Here is a 13,691-nt window from a genome sequence, read left to right as displayed (position 1 = left end):
AGCTAGATTTTGAGGATTTGTCTAAGATATGTTGAGTTGTAATCCAATTTCGTACTCTATTCAATGTTAAAATGTTTTACTAACAACTACGTTGTAACTCCTTTTTCCGCCATCAAAATTGATGAAATTATGCCGGAACGCATGTACAAGAGAGGCACATTAACAACTTTCATCCATTAAGGTACCAAAAGGGATCAGAATCATCTTTTCTAGCCGCTATTGCACTTTGAGGCTCCGTCTTTGCACTTAAGGGCGACAAATAGCACCCATCTGGCACCTCTGGTTTTAACAGTGTATTATTTATACGTATTTTTCCTTTAACAGTTATAATGGAGGGAGAAAAACACGTGCTGCAACTCTTTTTGCAGTGTTTTGGACTCATAGGAATACTTTTTTTTTTTTTTTGTTATTTAACAGGACCGCTACAGAAAATGCAGCTTTCGGAAATTGACGAACACTTTCTTACGAATTCCTGCTTATTTGTAAATGTATATGTGCTGGTTCAAAAAAATACTATTCAGATTTACATTACACGATTCATGCATTTTGATGAATCAAAAGCTCTCTAACCATATTTAAAATGTATTCCCTTACTCTTTAGAAACTAAAAACTACATTAGTTCTCAATATTTCGGATCTAAATTCAGTTAACAAAAACAATGATAAACAAAACATGTTTCGATGTTTGTGTTTTAAATGTTAATACAAATAAAAGACAATACAAATATTTTTCGTATACAAGGTGTGTGTTCGTTTGTTTGTTTTTGTTTTTTGCTATTTATCATATTGAAATTAAAAACGCGCTATGTACTGAATGTCTACTTATTTATTTGATGTAAATTTTCGTAACATTATGTTTTCGCAAATTAAAAATAAATCAATTATTATTGCCATTGGTTATTCTTAATTTTACTTCTGTTCAAATCTAAAATATTGTTAATTCGTAACATCTGTAACCATTCAGTTATATGAAAACTACAGATTTTAATGGAGTTTTTAAAGACGAAAGTAGTTTCGCAATATTAGAGTTTAGAACACATTTATTATATACTAGCAGAAGTACACGGGGTTGCCTGGGCTAGAAATAATTGTGAGAAACAATCGCTACTTTCATGCGTTTTCTGTGTTAATTGAAATAAGTCAAAACACACCGCTTTGACGAGATTAAAAATAGAGCTTCTTCTTTATCCATAAAAGTAAAATAGCGATAAGTATAAAGAACGAAATAGTATTCAGCTAGAAACGAAAGCACGACATTTAAGCATGTAAAAATTTGAAGAATTTCAAAAATATGAACTCACAAAAACAAAGATCACTGAAAACAAAAACCAGTGCGCTTTATTTAGTTTTAAAATAGTACACACAAAAAAAAAAGAAAAAAAAAAGCTCTCTACTATGTTTCTCTAAGTTTGCAAAAAGTAGAGTTCCTAAATGTTTAAATGACTTGAAACTCATGTTTGCTCTGGAGAAGCCTGGATTAAAAACTTTCAACAAGATTTAATATTGATGTTGTAAGGCAACGAATTTTTACTATGGGTTTTGTATTTAATCAATCAAATTACATGAAATTTACTGTTTTACATCATAACTTTTTGAAACTAAGTTTTTTATTATAGCCTATGTTGCTTCCTGATAATGTTGCAATCGGTGGTGAAAAAATGGTTAAAATCTGGCCATTAGTTCTCCCAACATCCTTATATACAGGAGTAGCCATTTATGTATATGTATTCTAATTTTTAAAGTTCACTAAGTTTTGATGTGAGCATGTTCACGGTGACTGACGTTACAATTTGACTCTATCTTTAACTTATAAATTCAGCAATGTCTTGAAATTAAATTTTGTTTCTTCTGAAATAGATCTAACATATCATTATATGGTACATCACTGCCCACACACTTGTTTTCAGACTTGAGGAAAAAATGTTTTGCATGAAATTAAGGAGGAAAAAACGTGACTGATGTTACGCAGAAGAGACATTAAGAAAATTGACTTATATATAATTTCAAACTCTCTTCGAACTAATAAATCTAAACAGATTTCTTCCCCTTAAAAAGGAGATTTTAGACTTGATGAAAACACTTCGTTTTATTAAAATAACTTAAAAATTAAAGTATTAAAAAAAAATTTAACACCTTTGACTAATGATACAAATATTTTGTGACTGATGTTACATTTACAATAAATTGCTGTATTAATAAATTATTTCTCTTTGAAAATAAAATTAGCATTCAAAATTGTAAAATTTTATTTAAAATACTAGAAATGTTCACTTATAAAGTTATAAAAGTTATACTTTTGATGTATTTCATAAAATAAAAAGTCCTCGGGCCTTTACTACATCTAATGCGCTAAATATTTTATTCCTTTCTCATGTGAATAATAAATTTCATTCACATTGACAGGCTATTTCCTGTGTTTTACTGCCTGAATCTTGACAGTTACTAAATACTCATAGTTTTAATTTCTATGCATCTAACATTTCATGATACAATTTTTTGTCATATTCTTCAAGAACCCGTTCACCGGTTGCAGTCAAAAATTTTGGAATGTGTTCTGTCGGAAGTGGATCCCCTCCTTTGCTGTAAAAAAAGGGTTGTTGCTAAACATCTAATACAGCTTCTGAATTTAAAAAAAAAAGTATTACTCAAATATAACTCTTTATAACCTGACTGCAAGTCGGATGATGATAGCTCTGAAATTTGCATGAAGCTGTGACATTTGGAAATATTTTTGCATCGATGATGAAGCACATTTATTCAAATGTAATACATGAAGAACTAGGAGTATCTCTTTATCAAATTTTATGCCAGGAAATTTTTTACAGCAGCAGTTTTCTTTTATGAAGATATAACAAAAAGCCTTTGAATAACTAACAGATTTTACTGAGGTTTCATTATTTTAAAGAGGGGCAATGCAGCTGCTAGTTTAAACCTGGGACTTCAATACTTTAAATTTGTCGTATACGTGTTCCAATTCTTCACCCAATTTCTATTTTTAATTTTATTCTAAACTAACTTTGGTAATTATGCAAGGTTTTTAAAATTATTTTATTTATTTTTTATCATTCGCTCTTTTCAACTTCTACCTCTTTTTTTTTGTATAATCGTCATGTTTTTCTTTATTTATTAGTTTATATCACCTCCTTTTTTGCATTTCTGCAAATGTCAATGCGATTTGTGCAATTTTTTCGAGGTTTATTAACGATAAGAGAAATGTGACTGATGTTACATATTTTATATAAGTTTAAAATAAATAAATTAAGATACTTCCAAATATTTAAATGATTAATATTAAAGATATCATCGTAAATGAAGAGAATACGACTTGTTATAAACTTGGGTTTGTTTTTGTCAAAGCAATGCAAACTTTTATACAATTTTGTGACTGATGTTACATTAGAGTATCAGGCATAGTTTAAAAACAATTACTACAAGACAATTATAACAGTTTAAAGTTTCTTTGTTGGTCTAATCTCTTCCTAGATAAACCACATTTTAATAAAAATAAGATTGTAGACATGTAGACATAACAATTAATTTCCTAAGTGAAAAAAAGATTAACTTTTAGAATCGCTAATGCAACGACACATGGGCACTGAGTAGTGGTGTCAAAATTTGCCTATAAAGCTTACAAAAAATGTTTTTATAATTTTTTCGAATAGTTGTATAGAAAATAGTCTTTTTTACCTCATATGAAAGAAAAAATGAAGATACAATGAAGTTTTTTTTTTTTTTTTACTGTGATGAAAGTAGTTTCATAGACATGCCAATGTATTAATGATTAATTGCAAATATCCCCACAAAACTCATTGCAATGTATTTGTTTTTAGCTGAGCCACTGCCATCAGTAACGTGGTGGAAAGGAAACAGTATTATAGATGATTCATATAACATAACACCGCAGCTAGTTGCGAGGAATGAGCTCATTCTTACTGATTTACAACGATCCGATCTTTTTGTAGAAATCACGTGCCAAGCCTCGAACACAAATCTCACAAAGCCAAGAATTGGGATGGTAATGCTAGACTTAAATCGTAAGTAATATATTTTATATATTTGCATTTAAAAATAGATTTTCTAAAGTAAGAAAATAGTATCATGTAAAATAAATTTTGCCTCTAGTGTGAGCTTCACTCTTTCAATGTATTGCATTTATTACGCCAAAACTACCATGAAACTTGAGCTATTTATTTAAATAAATACAACAGCACAATCTACTCAAGTAAAAAAACGAAGTTTTAGTTTTAAATATTGCAAGGGTGTAAGACCATATTTTACAGCTGAGGGTTCACTTAGATGTTGTACGATTGCTATCATTAAAAAAAAAAAAAAAAAAAATATGCGTAAACTGGTAAATTTTATTTTAAAACTTTTTTGTCCAACGTTAGCAAACAGTAATTTACGTTAGAATTTACTGTGTTTGATGTTGCTTATGATCTGGACGTTTATTTAGTCCAAATGCGAATCCTTGAATTAATTTCCATTGTATTGGTATGAATATTTTGATTTTGCTTGGATTTTAACTTGACATTTTTCCAAAGAAGTTTTCATGTTTTAACCTAAACGGGAAAAGACAGCGCCTAAGAAAAAATTGCAATGGAAACAAAGAGAAAAAATAAGTGTAATTCGTTAGCCCCCATAACACTGATAAACACCTAAGAAGCAACAAAATCGACCAAGTATTGTCCGTTTCCCACAAGAAGGCACTTGACTCCTCCTTCGTCACGTGGTATCCGATGATTATATTTCGCTGTTTTCGGCAGAAGGTATATTCGGGACATAGCATTTTGTTGTAAAAGCAGCAGTTTGTAAAATGTAAGAATAACTAAAATGGCAACAGGCAAATGATGTTAAGGACACTAAGACTTTTTTGCACATTAAAAGGTACTCCCAAGTTAAGGTTATCTGCGTTCGAGGAGGCGGGTCGAAGTGCCTTCTCGTGAAAAATGGACAATACACTCAGAAATATGACCAAAATTCAAAAGTTGTCATCAGGTGTTGAAGATCCGATTTATGCTGACCTATCCTCATCGAGTTCCCTCGCATTTTATGTATAAAAATGCAGGTAAAAGTAATGCAAATACGAATGTAAAGGTTGTTTAAGCAAAAGTGGTCAAATCATAGGGATATTGCCACTTGAAATCTTATAAATTGAGATTTTCTGCAGATATATTTAAATTAAAGAAGAAATTTTGCAGAAGGCTGTAAAATCTCTGCAGATTTCTTGCTGAATTTTGTAAAGGGATCATATTACCGTTTCTTACAAAAATGTCAAGTTTTCAGCCAGAAATGCGCCATTCGCAGAAAATTTAGATCTACTGGTGTAAAAAAATATGCTGGGCATTTGGAAGATTTCCTGCAATAGCAAGACATTCCTGAAAAATTTCAAGATACGTGTAGAAAAATTGCATAATTACTATTTTATTGAAATATTAACTCGCGACAACCCTAGGATTTGGCCACTTTTGCTCTGATAACCCTATACTATTATATTAGTAATATTTTTTCCTGCTGTAACTTAGGAGAAAACTGCTTTAGAGTAGGTCATCCGAAGACGAATCTTAGATCATTATAGAGTACAGTCTCTAAAGAAGGAATACTGTTGCAATACACATATGCAAATAAGCATACCTGAAAACGTATTACTTTTAAATCTAATTTAAAATAGATTCTTTTTTCCATGTTAGCCACTAAACTATCAAATGTTTGCTTTAATATTGCAGCAAATACTATATCAAATGAATCCTAATTCAGTCTGATGTAAATCAATATACTCAAAATATGTTAAATATTGGAGTATGTTCTATGAAATGTTTCTATCAATTACATTGCTCATTTCATATGCATTGGCCTTTGTTTGTATGACAGATACCATTCTGGAGCTTGTAACTAATTACTTCATTTCGAGCTCTGACACTTCAAATCATACTTTTGAACTAACAAGCTGTACATCAATTCAAATCTATTTCGATGTTCTGAGGAGAAATAATGTTGAAATATCGATGTAACTTTCAATCAACGATAAATCACGTTTCATTGAAATGATCAGCATAAGCTCAAATAAAGCTTTATTTTATCACAGTGAAAAGTTTAGGACCGAAATGCAATTTTAAGTACCAATCTGATACTTCGATTTTTAGAAACAACTAACTGTCATATTTTTAATAAAATGATTTTCTTTGACAGTCACATCGTTAAATGGGTGTGACAATATCTTTGATCTGTGTAAACATTAAATTTTGCGAAACTTTTGTTACACATACCATGAACGATTTTTGTGATATCTTTACCATAGGTGATTCCCCTCGTCTCCCTTCCTCATTGAAAAACTTAAATGGCAAAAATAGCAACAATGAATTCAGAAATGTGATTTGAGGGGACTCCCTTTTCTATTAAATCTAAAAAAACAAACTTATAGATATAATAAAACATGCACTACAAAATTATATGGATTTTCGCTCTGCAGAACATTTTTTTCTGCTGAAAACACATTTACTGAGTGTATTGTTATTTGCGCTTTTTCAACGTTCTTTTATCAAAAATAAAATTAAAAGAGCAACTTGTTTATTATTTTTATTATTTTAACGATTTTTTAAGATATAACTTGTTGTATTTTTGTTCCTTGTTCCTCTATTAAGTACAGTAGATTATCTCTATTCTAGACATTCATAGGACAAAACTAAAACATTGAAATAATGGGGACGTTAATTACAGAAGGAGACTTTTTAATTGCCGTAACCATCAACATGGGTTCAGAATATGAGTTTTTCACATTAGGTAGCATTCAGATAGAGAGAATTCACTGTATTGGGTTTCCAGATCTCTGGGTTGAATTCCGGTGATCCGCAAGTGTCAGTATCAGTAAGCGGTCGAGAACTTAAAAGTTTTGCAAAAAAAAAAAGTCATTATAACAATTTTTGCTTATTATTCATATTTTCTATATCTATCTTTACAATATTGTATTTAGTGCGACCAGTGGAGGTGAAAGTTATGCCCAGAAGAGTACCGTTGTCTGTTGGATGGATAGCACAGATCACGTGTGAAGCTCGAGGAGCCAGGCCACAAGCAATCATAACATGGTGGAGGGATGGAGAAGAAGTATTAGGAACAACGGAAACTGTGTTAGAAGATGGAAATCTCACCCTGAGCACATACGCTTTTACACCAAAACTCGAGGACAATGGCAAAACTGTGACTTGTCAAGGAATCCATCCCACCTTACCCATGGAACCAATATCGGATACGACGACGCTTAATGTAATGTGTATGTATTGACACTTTGCCCACATTATATGAAACTGTGATAACTCTTATAAACTATATTGAGTGAACTCGACCCCTCTTTTTTCCTTGTTTGTTCTTTTGTCTACCATGGTGACGTTATTTCTTTAAAATGTACTTTCTTTTCTTGATCTTTTGCTAAATAATATTGGGCAGTCAGATTTCTGTAAGGTGAATTCCGGTTATCCATTAGTAACATCATCCTTTTTGACATTTAATATTCACGGGTGCATGATTCTTTTTATAACTGTGGTTCACAAAAAATATTCCATCTTAACTCCGACTTGATATACTAATATGTTTACACACACAAAAGGAATAAATTCCTTAGCATTCAATAATGATTGAGAGACACCGCTCATTTCATAGGTTATTGTAAAGTTGTATTTTAAGACATCATGCATTCCAAGTCCCGCTGTAGGTTGACATCTTCGAGATGTTGTCATTATTTCCTCTTTTTCATGTATCCCAGATATTACTGTACGTCAAGCGATCAATAAGCACAATGACACATTACGTTAAGTGTAAACATTGCAGTCAAATTAACAATATTATTGACTGCTTATAACAAATATAATGCATTGAAAAACCATCGAGCATCATCAACGAAAGTGGTGCAGCTCAAAGTTTTGGAAAAACGTACTAACTGTTGATTGAAAATCAGAATGTAAGGCTCTTTCTTGATTTCTTGACAAAATTTTTCTTCGAACTTGACTTACCTAAGCGTAAAACGTTATAACTAGTTAATGTCGTTTTATTTTTATTTATTTTTTAATGTATTGTAATACTAAAATCAATTAAAACTTGTACTGCCTACAACCTTGATTTTTTCCAATTGTTACTTATGAATAAAATACAATATATTTCCTGAAATATACATAATCTAATTTTCCTTTATTTTTATCATATCTGAAAATGAAATTAGAAAAATAATACAACGACTATAGAAATCATTGCTTCAAGTAACTACATATACATACGTGACGGAGACAAAGTGTCTGAGAAATCCATGGGAGAACTCTTTCTCCATTCGCAACTCTGTTAATGAGCGTCCGGAATATACGTAAATGCATTGCTTTATTGTGAACGCAGTTTTACCGACACATGTTTATGAAAAGGTGATAAACTAACTTGAGAGATACTATCTATCTACGACAAAGGTGGGTGTGATTGTTAGGAAATAATGAAATCTAATATATAATGTGGTTGGGCGAGCATTTCAAACATTGGATTTATTCACGAGTCAATTTCAACTAATATGTATGAAGTGCAAATGCTTGCTGCCAGGTCGTTGTACATGTAATGATGAGACTAGTATTCCTTTGACTGATTCGCATTACGAATAAATTGTAGGGCACACCGAGGCACGTTTACGAGGATTTTCTTCAATGATTTTTTTTTTAATTTTTATGTTAACATAGGAAATTTTAGATACTGCGGTTTTATGAAGTAGTTAATGGAGTCATAATTGTTATATTCAGTTGGTGCTCAGTTTGTGTTTTCAACACTTAAAAAAATTATTTTTTAGCCTAATTCGGTTGCAAAACTTGCCCCGTGTCCACATTTATTTTGACGCCTAACGCTGATTCTGTAAGTGTTTTGAACATATTGTCTTACCATCGTTTAAATGAAGCAAATTTTTTACAGATTGAATAGTGTATAAAGTTAAAGCTGAAAGCTATGAAGACAGTACTATATGATTGTAAGCTATAAAGATACGAATGCGTAACTTAATTAAATTTAAATGGCAATTTTCAAAATTAAATACCCGGCAAATATTAAAAAGGTTTGAGACAGCGAAAAAAGTGTCAGGGCACGTTTGTAAGTAAGACACCGTAAGAACGTGCGTGATGGTGTTCTGAAGTCAACGCGTAAACTTGCCCCGTCGTGAAGATTGGATCTATTTTTAACGTGCAAAGAAGTTTATTAACAATTTAGCTCATACACATACAATTTTCAAAAAAGGATAAAATTCTGCTAATTTTTATATATTTGTCCTTTCTTGACTAAGTATTTTTTATTCACAATAAGCTTCAAAACGTTCAACAATATTTACTCAACTTGGTAAGAAAAACCGATAATCCTTTTGGCATGCAAGACTGAAACTCGACTGATGATCAAAAACTTTTGAGAATATTTGCTAGGGAACAGAATAAAAGGGAACAGCATGAATCTGTTATGACTATTGGCTCTCCTGTTATAATTCGTTTTAAATAAAAGGGCACTGCGTAAACGTGCCCCATGCGTAAACGTGATCCGGTCTACCCTATCCAATATATTACTACCAATTGGTTAGTACAGTAGTTACAAATTCCTTCATTTTCGAGCAATAGGTATGAGGAGTACCAATAACCACTTGTGTATGTGTGTGTAAATGCAGTTTGTCTGCTATCTAATTTGTTTAGTGAGGTTTATGTTACAGTTCAGAAACGTTGATTCCACAAAATAATTTCATAGATTTTAAGCATCTGTGATTTTCGGGAACTACTGCTATTCGTGCTATAACAACACATACTTCAATACATGCATTAAATTTGCTATTGTTTATTTCACAAAAATATAAAAATACTATCAATAAACAAATATATAAATTGAAATTTCAGTATTCAAGTAAAAGTTTTTGTAAAATGTTTTTAAAAGACACATCAGCAGTTTAAAGAGCAAAGTTTGGTAAGTAAATTCCACATTTTTTTAATAACAGTGTAACGCATGCACATGTTATCTTATCTCACAAATTTTAGAAAGATAAAGAAAATTCAAATTGAGAGCAATTACACCTTTTTAGTTTTAATTCTAATCACTATTATTTATAAAAGAAGATATATCTGCTTAAAGTAATACTGTTGTAAACATTCATGAAAGCGGAAATGAGAGTTTCAATCTTTTTTAAAATGTTTTGTTCCCGTATGTATACCGAGTTATAACATAATATATCAAGGTATAACATAATGCACCGAGGTATAACATAATACACCGAGGTATGACTTTATACCGAGATTTTTTGTAATGCTATTGGCAGTGGCGTCACTCCTGGAGAGCGGGGGAGAGCGGTCTGCCCCGAGTGTCACTGTCTGCTGGGTGGTGTCACCCTAAAAGGAATTGCAAGTTTTTGAAAAATATAACTCTAAAATTCCTTTTTAAGACAACAAATATGAAAAATTTCTTTCGAGTAAACCCCCGGACCCGCCACTATTATTTGTTTTTTGTACATTAGTAAACAAAAAATTTCGATACAATGCAATTGTAATTGTTTCTGAAAATTTCATGAATTTAATGTTTAAATCCTTTTTTTTTCTTATGCGTCTGTAGGGTGGGAGAGTGACACCACAAATTACCGCCTCGGGTGTCATCCATGCTACGTACGCCACTGCATAGGTTAACCGATAGTATTTTATAGCAATCAATTTTTCATACATTTAAAACTAATTTGAACATAATATGTATAAAATATTTATTTTAAAAAATTGTAAGTTATTTGCAGAAAAGCTTTATATACACAAGCTTTATATACAAGTGGTGAGAAATTATTTTCAGGTATATCTTATTCTTGTAAATTTTACCAAAAGTACCATCCTCAGTATACAAACACACAATCACGTATATATACGCTTAAACTTGGTAATAATGTTTGAAAAAAGACAAAAAGGCGATTTTTAAACATACAAAAACTGTGTATTTACAATTGAAACTATATTTTGCAAAAGTATATCACTGAGTTATACTCTATCTAGGATCTCAATGCAGGTAAGAAAGTGAGAGAAAAGGAATGTTTTGTCGGATAAAACTTTCATAAAGCATCTTTAAACTACCTTTAAATTCTTTCAAGCAATAAATTCACTCAACCAATTTGTATTTAAGTGTTTACACTTCAAAAAGGCATTTTTTAAGTGTAAATTGATATCAGCAAGGATTTAAGTAAAATGCCTTTATGAAGTAAAGTTTGGACAAATAACGTGTTTAAAAAAAGGATTTTTATGAAATGGATTTTTCTATTCACTATTTCTGTTAATTTTGTTAAACGTGTCACAGTAAAATGATTTTTTATGCACTTAACTAAAATTTAAGTGTCATATAATGCAAAGGCTATTTACATGGAATTTACGGAATAACTAACAGCAACTCAGATAATGTTACTTAGACGTTGACTATTCGCCTTTGAAAAATCATACTATGGTTTTGAACAAAATGAAAACATTATTTATATATCAGTTCTTCATTTTAACCTAAAAAATAATACCGAACAAGAAGTTATGTCCAGAACTAAACGAGCCTACTTTCCCATATACCAATATTGACTTTTTAGTGTGTTTGATTAATGTTCTCAAAATTGGCTAAAATTACAAGTTATTCCGAATACAACTTTTTACTATTTTAAGCTGATTTCTAGAAATAAAATATGTCTCGCCCATCTAAAGAAATGGATGGTTTAAAATTAAATACACTGACAAATACAGTGGCAGCACCTTTTAAACAGAGCAACTAATGTATTACTGTCCATTCAAAAAAAATAATAATAAATCGCTTTCAAAGAATAAAAAATAATAAACCCATTAAATTAAATGCATCATATCAAAAAAATATGTGTACATATAATGTTTGTGTTTTCCCCTGTTGCCAAAAGATAATTAAAAAAACCCGAACAAATGCACTTCTTTACTAATAATAAAGCTGAAAGTCTCTCTGTCCGGAGGATGTCTGGATGTCTGTAGGATGTCTGTAGGATATCCGTAGGATGTCTGTGACGCGCATAGCGCCTAGACCGTTCGGCCGATTTTCATGAAATTTGGCACAAAGTTAGTTTGTAGCATGGGGGTGTGCACCTCGAAGCGATTTTTCGAAAATTCGATATGGTTCTTTTTCTATTCCAATTTTCAGAAAAAAAATATCATAAGATAGACGAGTCAATTACGAAATTATCATAACGTGGAACCGTAACATGGGCAGAAGCCAATTGGCGAGATACGAAATTATCATAACGTGGAATCATAAGATGGGTACAAGCCAACTGGCGAGAAAATTCACCATACATTATTTGTAAATACACAGTTGAACCAAAAGACCTTTTGATTTTTCTATTACGGGCAAAGCCGTGCGGGTATCACTAGTTTAAGAATAAAAATAAAGAAAAAAAAAACGCAATCATCTGCGCTTGTTTTTATCTTAAAACTAAAAATTTAGAGTAAAAAGAAAAACAGAACATATCAACAATAATTAGACCATGGCTGCGGAGTCGGAGTTAGTCTCATTTTGGGGCTAGGTAGTCAGAGTCAGGAGTCGAAGATTTTTAATTCAAGAAGTCAGAAAAATTTTTAAGAGTCAGTCATTTCACCTCGGTGTCAAAATTTTTGCCAAAGCTACGGAGTCAGAGTGGTGGACAGGGTCTGATTACTAAATAGGCAAACTAGGCCGTGGCCTAGGGCTCCCAATATTTAGGGGCCCCCAAATGACTGAAATTAATTTAGACTATGGCTAAAATCGTAACAATCAATGGCTAAAGTTATGAAGTTTGAATACATGGAGCCCAAAAAAAGTATTTAGCCTAGGACCCATTGATATCTTAATCGGGCCCTGATCGTGCAGTCGAAATCCGACTAATTTTCTGGTACAGGAGTCGTTTTCCGAGTCGATTGTCCTGAAATTATAGTCGTCGCAGTCGGAAGTTTGTCATCAAGAGTATTTCTATCAAACTTTGTTTGATTTAAACCTGCCTTTAAGTTCGGGATGTACATTGATTTTTAGTTTCGACGTTGGCACTGACGTTAAAGTATTTAAACTGTTCAAATTTAACGAAAAATCGTTCAAATTTAAAAGATATTTTCTATGCATGGTCTTCAAAAACTTTTTCCTACAAAGTTTGTTTGCAGCAAATTTGCCTCTAACTAACTAAATTTCTTAATAATGTAGATCTTTATTTTTCAAATGATTTATGAAATACATTTTTCAAATTACGTTTCCTTTAAATCATACTCAATATTTCAGCTGCAGCTTTTTTTTTATTTACAAATTTGAATTATAATTCTGAAAAATCTTCTTTAGCTTATTTACTACAGATAACGACATTTTTACTTATGCTGCATTAGTAGTGTAAAATTAACTTTGCTATTTCAGATCCTCCTCAGCTGAAATTAGCGCTTGGAGCAAGCAATCAACACTCAGCCATCAAAGAAGACAGTAATGTATACTTCGAGTGCAACATCAAGGCTAATCCAAGCGCTACAGAAATCATGTGGTTCAAAGACAATTACCAAATGCACAGTAACATCTCTAAAGGAATTCTTATTGACAACCAGTCGCTAATCCTTCAGAAAGTAGGAAGAGAAGACAGGGGATTTTACAAATGCAGAGCTATTAATTCTGAGGGAGAAGGAGAGAGTGATGTCGTAAAGCTTGATGTGCAATGTAAGATATTT

General features: G+C 31.5%; 1 protein-coding gene across 1 annotated transcript in view; it reads left to right on the top strand.

Annotated features, from left to right (window-relative positions):
- The window catches only part of LOC129224742 (protein turtle homolog B-like), a 236,816-nt gene that overhangs the window by 181,105 nt on the left and 42,020 nt on the right, over nt 1–13,691 (top strand). Inside the window, exons 4-6 of the mRNA XM_054859291.1 lie at nt 3,831–4,034; nt 6,968–7,264; nt 13,390–13,680. Coding sequence (XP_054715266.1) covers nt 3,831–4,034; nt 6,968–7,264; nt 13,390–13,680 — 792 coding nt within the window. The remainder of the gene's footprint in view (nt 1–3,830; nt 4,035–6,967; nt 7,265–13,389; nt 13,681–13,691) is intronic.

This window comes from Uloborus diversus, chromosome 6 (assembly GCF_026930045.1).
Source record: "Uloborus diversus isolate 005 chromosome 6, Udiv.v.3.1, whole genome shotgun sequence".
Classification (NCBI taxonomy): Eukaryota; Metazoa; Arthropoda; class Arachnida; order Araneae; family Uloboridae; genus Uloborus; species Uloborus diversus.
The sequence above is the reverse complement of the archived record's forward strand: the minus strand, read 5'-3'. Positions and strand labels throughout refer to the sequence as shown.